We start from the raw sequence: 13614 nt of genomic DNA on the forward strand, positions 1-13614 counted from the left end.
TTGTCAGTTACAGTTATAGTTTTACCCTGTAAAAAATTGTTGTTTTAAGTTTTCCTTATATTTGAAATATCCTGCTAATGTTTATAAAATACCTTGTCATTTATAGCAATGCAAGGCATTAGTATAGCATTACTGATTTTATTTACAGAACTTAAAACAATTAAATTATGATAGAATTTGTGATTGATAAAGATCTTGATGACTTGAAGATAATCAAGGTCAGTTAAATGTTTGAGATGGTGAAGGGTATTGGTTTCAGACCTATTGAACTCAATACCTATCTTTGACAAATATCATAATACAATAGTCATATTTTATGGTTAATCATCAGATTATGATCATATAATATATCCTGGTTTTTTCACCAAATAAATCGAAGTTCATTCACATACAGTCCTTCAATCATTCTCATTAAATTATCACCAAAATAGTCATTTTTTAGACATAATTCACAAACATTGCTTTAAATAATTTTACTAGGTACAAAGTAATAGTTCTTAATTTCATAAGGTTTCATGCTAATTGTAGTTTGTTCAATGTGATTAACGTCTTGCCTATGACAAAAGTTGCAGAATGCATGACATAGGATTGTTAATCCTGCAGAGGGGACGGCAATAAGGGCATGAACTATTTGTATAAACCTTTATATTTCAGAAGGTAGATAGATGATCTTGATGCTTCAAACCTTGTTTACAGATAGCTTATGTTACGAAGTCTGTCTGTCATATGTCCATTGTCTTTGACCTCATTTTCATGGTTAAGAGACTGTAACAGTTTTTTGTCACATGAATTCCTGGTCTATTATAAGATAGGATAACTATTTTTATGTGGGGTCCTTGAAATGTCTAAATGTTTGTCAGACAGGATTGAACTGTCCTTGACTTCATTTCTTAAATCGGTTAAGTTCTATTTCTGAGATATTATAAGCAGTTAAGGTCAACTAGGTATTTTTGTTGATGGAATGGTTGTAAATATACATGTTTGTCATGCAGGGCTCATCTGACCTTGACCTCATGTTCATGGTTCATTTTTCAATGTTAAGTTTTTTTAGGTTAAGGATGTTTCTCAGATACAGTAGGCAATATGTCAACTATATTTAGTCTATTGAATGATTGTAAGGTGTACATATCTGTCTATATTTAGTCTATTGAATGATTGTAAGGTGTACATATCTGTCTATATTTAGTCTATTGAATGATTGTAAGGTGTACATATCTGTCTATATTTAGTCTTTTCAATGATTGTAAGGTGTACATATCTGTCTATATTTGGTCTATTGAATGATTGTAAGGTGTACATATCTGTCTGGCAGCTTTAATATAACCTTTACTTACTTTTTATGTTCACAATAGTTGTGTTTTGGTCTCTTTCTTAGATATTATAAGCTTATGGTTTACAATATTGGGGTATCATGATTGTATGGTGTACATGTTCATCTGACATTGACCTCATTATGATGGTTCATTAGTTGATGTTTAGTTTAGTTTGGTTAAGTCTGTTTATCAGATATTATAAGCACTAAGACAACTATATGTGGTGTATGGAATGATAGCAAGTTGTACATGTCCATCTGGAAGGGGTATCTCACCTTGAGCTCATTTACATGGATCATTAACAATGTATAAATTTTATGATATACTTGTAGTAAAACCTTACTTTAAAAGCCTTTCATTATATGGCTTATTTATTTAAGTACAAATACAGCAAAACAGACTCATGGGAGCATCAAGTCTTATGATATCATTTATATACATACATAGAAAAAACTTTTTCCAAAAATGAATCAATCTTTTAAAAACTTCTTGGCATACAGTAAGGTGACAGCTCATAGTCTTGCAGTGCTGACGTGACAGCTCATAGTCTTGCAGTGCTGATGTGACAGCTCATAGTCTTGCAGTGCTGATGTGACAGCTCATAGTCATGCAGTGCTGATGTGACAGCTCATAGTCTTGCAGTGCTGACGTGACAGCTCATAGTCTTGCAGTGCTGACGTGACAGCTCATAGTCTTGCAGTGCTAATATGACAGCTCATAGTCTTGCAGTGCTGATGTGACAGCTCATAGTCTTGCAGTGCTGATGTGACAGCTCATAGTCTTGCAGTGCTGACGTGACAGCTCATAGTCTTGCAGTGCTAATATGACAGCTCATAGTCTTGCAGTGCTAATGTGACAGCTCATAGTCTTGCAGTGCTGATGTGACAGCTCATAGTCTTGCAGTGCTGATGTGACAGCTCATAGTCTTGCAGTGCTGACGTGACAGCTCATAGTCTTGCAGTGCTAATATGACAGCTCATAGTCTTGCAGTGCTGATGTGACAGCTCATAGTCTTGCAGTGCTGACGTGACAGCTCATAGTCTTGCAGTGCTGATGTGACAGCTCATAGTCATGCAGTGCTGATGTGACAGCTCATAGTCTTGCAGTGCTGACGTGACAGCTCATAGTCTTGCAGTGCTGACGTGACAGCTCATAGTCTTGCAGTGCTGATGTGACAGCTCATAGTCTTGCAGTGCTGACGTGACAGCTCATAGTCTTGCAGTGCTGATGTGACAGCTCATAGTCTTGCAGTGCTGATGTGACAGCTCATAGTCTTGCAGTGCTGACGTGACAGCTCATAGTCTTGCAGTGCTGATGTGACAGCTCATAGTCTTGCAGTGCTGACGTGACAGCTCATAGTCATGCAGTGCTGTCAACGTTTTTTGTTATATATATCAAAAGATAATAAATGATTTGAATTACCATATCAAGCAATACTTGAAGAAAACTCAAAGTTGTTTCCTCTTATAGAGAATGTTAAGATTTCACAATATCCATTTCATGATGCAATACAAATTGTGATGAGTGACAGTTTCTGTAGAGCATTGATTCCAGACTATTCTTAGACAATCAAACATGTCTGTATATTACATGTTACAAATTTATGTATGAGGAATATTTGTGATTTATTTTACATTTGATATCTTGTCTTTAATAAACTAATGCTTTAGAAATCATCGTTATTTAACGACTTCTTCACCTCCAGGGAACTTGTAGTTCTACAAGACATAATTTCATTCTGTTTCTTCCATGATCAAATTTTGGTAAACGATAAAACAAGCCATAACAAATAGTGATTTGTAATTCTGATCTCATTATACTACATTATAAGATGATGGGACCAGCTCATATTTCTCCCTCAGAAATTGTTTTATGCAATATATAATATTACTTTAATGGATTTTTAGCATGTATGATTTGATTGTAAAACACTGACACCTGATTTCATTAATCTGAAGGGGGTGGTGCTAGTCATTACCACAAGTTTTAAGTTAATATCTGATCAGGATTAAACGGGAAGTTTTAAATTGCAGTGATAATATAGATTTGATGAATTTGATAAAATGACCACAAACTTGTGCATATTGTTATGGTAATTCTCATAGCATTGTTGTCATTGTTTTATTTTTAAACATAATTTTCCATGTTAATATCCTGTAAAAAATTTTGCAAAGAGTTAACAATAAAAGTGTTATTTTTGTTCAGAATTTAAAATAATATGCACATCCTAAATTTTCCCTTATTTCACAAATTACAGCTTATTTAACAACCAGTTCTATTCTAGTAACCACCTGTATTTTTGATAAGCGAACCTCTGGATGATGAAAATTTTGAGCCCAGTTATATTTTCTAAAACAGTAAAAAAGGGTCCTAAATTTTCATTTTTTTGTTTGAACTTAAGTGTGCTAAAAGTTGCCCTTAAATCCCATTGTCACTATCAAAGTTTTGAAGGATTTTTTATAGTGACAACCATCAACGAAAACTTTGATATAAAAAATTTGATAGAATTTGATGGAATAGAAACTCATCTTATTTTTCTTGAAACTTGGATAGACTTTGACCGTGATTAGCCAATCATAGTGCAGTTTAGGAATTATGCATTTTTTGTTTACACAACAAAAGCACATGGCAAAGTTTGCAGAAAAAGGTAAAGTTCCAGTAAGAAAATTACTATGGAGAATAAAACAATAGATTAATTTAATTTTATTGAATTTATTTTGATTAGTGGTTTAACTTTACCATGAAACAAATTGATTATTGCTTTTTTAATTCTTTAATTATTTCTGAATTTGACCGGAATTCTCACTGTGAAGTTCTTGAAGGGGAGTGTTGAAGGTAACTTTTCCGTCTTCTTCTTAGCAGCCAGTTTCTTGTCACCCTTTTCCTCACTCTTGTACAATTACTAATTCTCCTCCTCAAAATGGCAATTCACAGAATACACAGTGAAAATGCAATGCAATCATTCTGTGGGAAATTTAGCCATTTTTCTCTTTGTAAACATTGAATTCTTGCCTTTTCTTTGACAAAGTTTTTGATGAAAAACTTTGATATTGACAACAGATGACTTTGTCCAAGTTTTCTCATTCAAAGTTTTCTTTGCCAAGTTTATGATGGAATACTTTGATAGTGACAACAGGGCTGTTAAGCATCAGAAAGATCCAAAACTATGGACGGCTAGTTGACTAATGGTTTAATTTCCACTATTCAGTTCCATTGAACATTATAATGTGCATAGAATATATTATTTTTAAATCATTGAGTTTGAGTTTATATGCCAAATGTGAATGATTGAAATAAAGCAGAAATTTTGAATGTTTTATATGTTTTGAAAATTTGAAAATTTACAGTATTACATTCAGAAATTATTGCGAGGTTTTTATTATTGCGAATAATGCGACTAGGTCAGTATCGCAATAATAAAAACTCGCATTCTGAATTCGGTGTATATGTCTGTATGCAGTTTTTCCTGAAATCGCAATAATTAATCTCGCATTTTTGCCAATTCTTCAAAAATCGCAATAATAAATGCACGCAATAATTTCTGAATTTACAGTATTCAAATACATTTTTTGGAACCTTTAAAAAAGAATATTAAAATTCAAAGTTAAAAGTTGTGTATTTACTACAGTTCTATGTAACACAAGTTATTAAGATGTTTCCATTCTCTTTAAAAAGTAAAAATTGATTTTTTAAGGCAATGAAATAGTTCAACATTAGACACATCCTCTTTTAAAGCCTTAGTTGTTTGACTGTCAATGACCGATGTAGTTAATGTCCACTATTATTATTGTTAACATGGAGATAACGACAGTCTATCTTATTTAAAATACAATTACCCACAAACCATTACTTATAATAATGTACTATAAATTTTCAATTTTGTGACAAAACAAGTGATTTAGATAATTTACTGTATGAAGGATGACCCTCAACAAGTTTTTACCGACTAAAGAAATGATAATTATAGAGATTGTCCGATAAAGTTTAATGGTAAAGTTTTCTGCAGAATACACCCATTCCTGTACATCCAAGTTTACTGAATGGTCAAAGACAATGTTAAATGACCAGCATACATGAATGATTTCTATCCTATAAATCCATGTCCACTGAATGGTCAAAGATAATGTGGATTGAGCAGCATTGAAAACATATAAATAAAGAGATGTGGTATGATTTCAAATCTGACAACCATCACCAAAAGAAGGAAAACAACAACCACTGTAATGCAGGCTCCTTACTTGGGACAGACTATGTGTTCGTTTTAAAACATGTTTGTGAGCCCTCAGCTCTCCCCCATTAAAATTCAGTTGAAGCACTATATTTGTAGACAGTTAAGAAATGAAAAAAGACACAAAGTACTCACAGGTTATAAAAGCTAGTTCAAAGCCAAATAACAGACCATGTTTTCCAAGAATGAAATACCAATCGGTACACCTCCAACAGATTTAATATGAATATACAATATATATTGACAGATATAAAACTATAAGTGTTGGTAACTGGATAGCAATATGTGTTTAGTTATGTATTAAACTTTACAGTTTGTTGAAGGTTGGGGGAGAGCTGAGTGCTCACAAGTAGATAACCTTAAAGAATAAGAAGGACCACTATAAATACAGGGATCATATCTTAGTTTACAAGCTCTATAAATAACATCACTCTAAAAAATTGAGGTGTGATATCTCTTTCCACATTTAAAGCCTAGCTTCCAAATCAAATTGTTATCTCAAAAATAAATTTAGTGAGATTTTTAGTAATTTGTGGTAATGTTGATATCCCTGACAAATAAAGGCAATTTTTGGTTCTAATTGGTCTAATATTTTAATTTATCGGCAATTTGTACATTTTCCCTTTGATCTTACTGCCTGATATTTTTAAGATCATGGACAGGACTTGATATTCAAAAATATTAGGCAATGACGTCATGTATCAGTGCAGCAATGGCATGTGCTCAAGTCAATCCGTGTCAATTTATCAATGAAACACGACTTCATTCATAAAACCGAACAACTATCCCAACATTTTGTACGCCTAATAGTAGTTTTACTAACTATTTCATCTTACTTCATATTCTCAACCAAAAAAACATACAGTTAAGACAAATTGGCGATAAAAAGAATAATGGCATTTTATTTTTTGATAATGACTTCATCCCCTCCAATATCAGCTAGCCCTAGTGGGCTTGCTTGATATTCTTGCTGATAAAGTCAGTATCAAAAACAAAAATGCCATTATTCTATATATCTCTGTTGAAGAAACTAAAGGACCAAATCCTAATAGAGCTCATAAGAATTATGATTGGGAGAATTTCTACTAAAATATTTGTTTTGTTACTGATCAAGTGGCATACATGGAAGCAGGGATTCGCTTTAGGTATAGATGAACCTTATGGAAAATCACATTTTCATGATTTTCTCAGAAAATTTATTTACAGTATTATGTTATAATTTATGGTCTTTTAAAAGTATATTTTATTACTTTCATTTTAAGAGGACAAAATGTTCCATAAGTAAATTATGAATGAATTTTTCAATTTTACCTCTGAAACTCTAAAGGTTTTTTTCTCCCTCAAACCTTTCAGGAGTAATACTTGGGAAATCCTCTCTAAATCTCCTTTTTATGCACGATAAAGTAATTCTTTTAATTATTGAATTCAAAATGCAACAAAATTTTTTTCTGAAATCCTGTAAATTGTTGCAAATATTATAAAGAATGCATACATTTTTTAGGGTTAGAGAATGCCCATTGTTGACATTAAATTAAATCCAATAGAGCTAATTACCAGATCTGCAGGCCGTCTAGTTGTTTAATTTGTTAATTTTGGTCCATTATTTTTTAGACTGTTTCTGTTGAATAATAGACCATGGTGTATTGAGTGATTTTTATGAAGATAAGAATGGATTAAAGCCAATTTAATTCTCCTATTCCATATTTAAAGTTGTATGGTGGTTTTCTAGATTTTGTTAAAAAAAAAAAAATTATGTTTTCATAGTTTGTTTTGAATTTCAGATTTATTGTGAATCTCTCCTGATTTTATATATAATTAAGTCATTCATTTATCAAACAATTTGTTTATATTAGATAGAGAAGCAATGTTATCAATTGTATTAATTTCATCTGTAACAAATAATAATAGTCTTATAAAAGGATGATTTTAACTATTTTCTTTCTTTTTGTCAAAATCAATGAAATTGAAATTAAAAATTTGACTGCAGACAAAAGCTTCACAGTAAGTTGTTTTATCAATGAAATAAAAACAATACTTTGGTTAGAGGATTTATCAGAGTACTATCCTTTACCAATTAATGACAATAAAGTTGATTGTGGTTTCAGTAATAAAAGGCACCCATCTTTAAATTAGAACAATATTCTTACAGAATCAAAAGATTCAGGCTGATTATAATTGTCATTAATGTAGAGAGAATTGGTGTTGATTAAAATATTTGATGTTTTAACAGCTGACATAAGCCTTAACAAGATAAAGTTTTTATTTTATTTGGACTTCATTTGTTCCTGACTGTAGAGTGATAGGACATGAATTAACCCCGCCTCTAGCCAGAGTGACATCGCTAATCAATAGAATATGTTTCATGCTATTATGCCTTGGCTCCTCCCACAGCTGGTGTTTAATGACTTTTATAAACCCAATGACAAGACAAGTTGGAGTAAATGTGAATATTAATTAGTGCTGATTAACTTAGAGTCGGGATTAGTGGGTTGTGCTTGTATACAGAAGGATTAAATTCCAGTAAAAAGTAGCAAATTTGTGTATTATACCTATTGGTTTTCACTGGGATACAGGTAAGATACCCACCAACAGGTCTGGGCGTGGGGGTGATACCTGATACCCCTCCCTGATCTAATCGTCAGGACAATTTGTCCGTTTTTGCATGTTTTTTTGTCTTGTGATTGAGGAATTAAGATATCGTTGAGGTAAGTGTGACCTTTGTTTTTCCGTCTGTATTATTTTCCATATTATTTTCCATGTTGTTTGTGTATCAGTTTTGATACCAGTCAGATGTGTTGTTTAAATATGGGTCAGTTTCATTTTAGGTGTAACATTACAAATTTGTTACTTTTCTTGCCAAAATCTTAAATAGCCAGTGGCTATATATTGTCAAATTGGAAGTGTTTTGAAATTTAATCAACTGAAAAAAGGTTGATGGATTTTCTTCAGCATGAATGTAATTTTTCTAACAATTCTATTGAAATCAAGTTCAAGTTTTAGTACTTTTAATTATTTTCCACCGTAATACCTTAAACCATTTTTTTAAATTCCTTATGTTAACCCTTAAGGCTACTTAAACACAATATTTTTTTTCTTTTTCAATTTTATGTATTATTACTATGTTTGTATGTCACAAGCATCATCTTTAAAATTGACCAAGTAAAATTTTGGACTTTCATTCAGATAAAATATAAAGTCGAAGTTGATCATTTCCTTTAGCCAACCTCCTGTAGGTCTTCAATGTTTACTTAAAACATTTTTTCCGTAATCCTTTTTTCTCTAATTAGGATCTCAAAGTTGATTTTAAACACTACAATTGTTGGTGAAATGGCGGGTAAACATGGTTCGGCTCTTGTTTAAACAGAAGGGAGGACATTTAACTACTAAGAATTTTATGTTAGTTGTTTGTACAAAATTACTCTTCTTTAGACTTTAAATTTACTTAATGTAAATTACGATTCTACAAAATTTACTTTTCTTTTGTTAGTTTTTTACCTTTTTTTAAAAAGATTTTGTATACATACTTTTTTTTATTTACCTTTTTTTAAAAAGATTTTGTATACATACTTTTTTTTAAAGTATTTGGCTGCTGTTAAGATGTAAAGAAATTATATTATAATTTTTACCGTTCTTTATTCTAATGTACATCTCATTTTAAAACCAGAAACTTTTTTTGTTTAATTTTATTGTATTTTGATTTTCGAATTATTCCATCAGTATCTAATTAAAATCATGAAAAAGAAAACTTTTTTATACAAAGAAAAGAATTTGTAAAAACTAAATTTGTTAAAATTTAGGAATAAACCTATTCCAACAAAATTGCAAAAATAGTTCATAATAAATTTTTGAACAAATATTTCTATAGAAAAAAATTGCAAAAATAAATATTATTTTGATTATGAACCTTTGATGTGTGTAGCTGACATAATTATCAACAATTTCCTTATTTAGCTAATAGTTTTTACCGGACAACATCAAAAGAATTTTGTCATAAATTTTAACAAAGGAAAAATTGAAATAATTGCTGTTAAAAAATAGACATAAATGATTATAAATAATTTCAGTAAAGTATTCGGCTTTAACCTTTCAAGAGAAATGCTATAATAGGTAAATTACAGTGTTAAAAGTTGTAAATCCTAAAGAAACTGCCATTCACAATAATTTAATCGAACATGATATTTTGTGAGCCGGGTGAACAAGTTTCCCTGTGTGATTCAATAGAGTTCTTTTTAATATCATATTAGAATACCTTTAATATAACAATATTTGTATAAATTCTAGGATTATAGATTCATTTATAAATTATTTTTTTTATAACTATTTTACAAATTGTGAAAAGCTGACTTTAAAATTTTTAATTTTTTTTTTTCATTTCACAATATTCAATTTTTAGTCCTAAAGTCTAACTGTAAATATTTACAAATTTTGAATATGAAATATAATAACTAAGATAAAGCTGAATTATATTATGTTCATTGTTTATTCCCTCATGATGTCTTCGTTGTTACTTTATTTTGTATTATAAATATTGTGAAGTTGAAAAGATAAGAATGATGACACCTGCTTCTTTTACCTATATTTATCTGTTGTTATAAATATTAATTATTTCTATTAAGCCAGTACCCACATAACCCATTGTTTTCAAGGAAATCTGATTCTCTTTAATTTCCTTGTGATTTTCCTGTTTTCACACATTTCCTGAGGTGATATAAATCCTACTGAGTCCACAAGTGGTCAACTACTGGTCACCTGTTAAGGTACCAGTACACCTGTCAGGTTAATCCTTTGATGTTTTACCTGTAATTGTTGTCTTTGTGATGTGTTGTTTCTGAAAGGATAACTTCATATGAATAATTAAGCCGTCATTTATCTAATCGTGTAAGTAAATTAATATCTATATAGATTATACAGTTCTGTCCTGATGTACAGATATGAGGAAAAAATAGGAACTTTTATAAGTAAGAATTCAATATTTTAGTAAATTAATATATACTTGTAATCTACTTGATGTTTGCAGTGTTGAAAAATGTGACAGAATCAAAGCTAATATTTTTTTATTGGTATCTATATGACTAGAGTCACTCCTCAGATTTAAACATTGTTTAGAATTTGCTTGAGTGATCAGTTTTGTTTTTGTTAAGATGAATTCTGTTCTAAGTAGGTTTTTCCTCAATATGTTCAGCTGTGCATACGTTTTAACAGATCATATCAATGACTATGGGACAATGCTTTTCTTTACACAGATTTTCAAAAGTGTTCAAATATCGTCTTTTAATGTAGAAAAGCAAACATAGCATTAAAAAAATTTAAAGACAAAGTTATAAATATTTAACAAGACAAAAGTGTATGTTAAATATTTATCAAGCAATACTGACAATCTTAAAAGCTCCATTTTAAAATTTGAGTATTTTTAGGCTAGATAATTGTTAAAAAAAAAAATTAAAGAGGAAAAAATATCATGAGAATAAGGACGTTTTGTGTTTAGCGGCAGAAGGAAAAACTTTACCACTCAAAATATTTATAAGTGATTTATGTATTAATTTTGACAAGTTTATCACTGAACTTGCTATAAATTCATTTTCCTGCTGCTGTTTTGAGAAATCTTGGGATTATTTTGATAATATGAAACAGATGTTTTCTCCAGTTTTAAAACATACAGAAGTCAAAATCATGTTCACAGTCTTGTATAGATTAAAGTCAATAAATTTCTTACATTTTCTTTGATGCTGGATTTTTTGGAGAATTAATTCAAATTGATGAAAACTTAATATTTTACATATTTTTGTACAGAAACAGAGAGGAATTATATAAAAATGCTTTGGGAAAACTAATACTATTCAATATTAACCTGAACTGCCATTTTGTCAAAACACAGAAGTCATACATTTTCATGGATTTTTTATCTTAATAATAACAATAATAATAATAATAATAATAATAATAATAATAATAATAATAATAATAATAATAATAATAATAATAGTTATTCGTTATTAAAAGAGGGTTACCAAATTAGTTTTCACTTATCTTGCTTGAGGCCCTCTTGAAGGTAATAGAAATGACATAATAACATGTAAAGTACAAGATGATTTTATAGGTACATTTATATCATTATATATTGATAATATGTATTATGTTATTTCATTAAATAACTGGTGACCAATTTCATATTTTTCTCATTAATTGTCTTTTATTGTTCAGCATTTATTTGAAATTTTTGAAGCTTGTCTTGATATTCCTTGTTGAGGAAAAGATTTGTTTAATTAAGTGATTATTAATTAATTCTGACTGTATTCATCCCACTGTGTTGTCAAATCTTTCACATATGGCTTTACTCACTCTAATCAGAAGAAAATCTCAGCCTGCACAGTTTCTGACACATATGTTTGACCTGTTTTCCTTGAGATAATGGCTGATTTTGTGTAGCCACGTTTTTTCTGTTGGAATATTTGTGTTGTGTATATGATTGAGGATGATTTTGGGGAGTGAGAACCCCAGTTTTGCTTGGTTGGATGACTCTCCCCCATCATCTCCACCTCTGGTGAGTTTTCATACCCCTCATATTATCATGTAATTATGTATCCATTATCTACACATCATTTCCATGCTGATTTTGATATTTAATTGAAATAAAATTGATATTTGTTTACTTTTATACCCTTTATCTATGTTATGAATTGGGAAGTGATTTTAAATGATTTTTCATAAGTTTATCAAATTAATTGTTTGTAGAGTATGACCTTGACATTGGATAAGACAATGGTTGTTTGACAGGTGCTTGTTTCATCCATTAACAAATGCATGTATGTGTGTTTTTGTGCTGCACAATTATGTACACATGTATATAATAAATCAAAAGAAGGGTGTAACAATCTATTGTTATAAATCTGATTAGAACCCTTAATGTTTTGGGCAGATGATGAACTAGTTCTGAATTCTATGCAGTTTCCAAAAAATACTGCTTACCTCAAAAATAAAGATTACCACAGAAAACTGCAGCTACAACCATCACCTTACTTGTCAAAATAGAAAACACACATTCAAAGACTAACAGAGTGGTGATATATAGTTTTCTTTGGTACCAGCGAAGAATGTTGGATTTCATTAGTTTTCAAAACATTTAAAACACAATAAGAACCTGCAAAGTAAAATATGTAAACACATACTTCTGTATGACACTTCTCATGCAGAGGGAATGTTATTGTTGATTTTTGGAAACAGAACTGGACTTATTGTAATGCAAAATAGCTTCGTGCAAAAAAAATATTTGTCTGTCTGATGACATTAATGAGATGGAAAGGGGGATATTGTCAAATATTTCTACAACAGAGACATGGAAATTTTAAATGAAAAATAAATACCAAAACCCTTTAAATAATAAATAGGTGTTTTAGAATGTCAATGCTCAGAAAATGAACATTATCATCAGAAATAACAAGTTCTTTATAAATTCTCCAAAGAGAGCCAGTGGTCATTTTCTTGACATTTTAAATGACTGTTTTCAGTATTTGTTGAATTAAAATCAGTGATTTAATGACTTTTTCAATGATAGGTAGAGAAAAGCTTCGAGTTTATATTGTATGGTCTTCTGGTTTGGTAGGGGAAGTTGTAAATTGTGGAGTAGATCGCGATAGATAGAATAAAGATTTGACAGATTTAGGCTTTAGGCTTAAAGAATTTCTTCTGTAATTTACAGGTGAAGCGAGCAAGGAAAGATAACAGCTTAGACAATAACCTTGTTGACGATCGGTGAGTACAATATAATCATTGCGGAAATTCTATAGTTGCAAAATAATAGATGGAAATATACAGTAACAGATGTAATAATACATCTATAATTTCTGTTTGTTGTGCAATGAACTGTTGGTCACTGTCTGGTTCTGAAACAAAATTAAATAAAAGCAAAAGCAAGAATGATTACCATTCAGTGCATCATTATATAGTGTATGAAAAAGCAAAAGCAGAGGTACACAGAAAGAAAATACCAACTCCCACTCAGTTAAGAAGTATCTGATTTCTGAATTTGTATTATCCTGCTATAGAAATGAAACAAAGCTTACAAATCTTTTTCTT

General features: G+C 30.3%; 1 protein-coding gene across 3 annotated transcripts in view; it reads left to right on the forward strand.

The window, feature by feature from the left end:
* LOC127734496 (eyes absent homolog 1-like) overlaps positions 1-13614 on the forward strand; it is a 118705-nt gene that overhangs the window by 61729 nt on the left and 43362 nt on the right. For 2 of the 3 annotated variants that reach the window (XM_052244396.1, XM_052244415.1), the window contains exon 4: positions 13238-13290. In XM_052244396.1, the coding sequence (XP_052100356.1) occupies positions 13238-13290 (53 nt within the window). Of the gene's footprint in view, positions 1-11998; positions 12083-13237; positions 13291-13614 lie in introns of those variants that run through there. The other variant, XM_052244406.1, reaches the window with a different exon arrangement.

Source organism: Mytilus californianus, unplaced genomic scaffold (assembly GCF_021869535.1).
Source record: "Mytilus californianus isolate M0D057914Y unplaced genomic scaffold, xbMytCali1.0.p SCAF_1, whole genome shotgun sequence".
NCBI classification, from domain to species: Eukaryota; Metazoa; Mollusca; class Bivalvia; order Mytilida; family Mytilidae; genus Mytilus; species Mytilus californianus.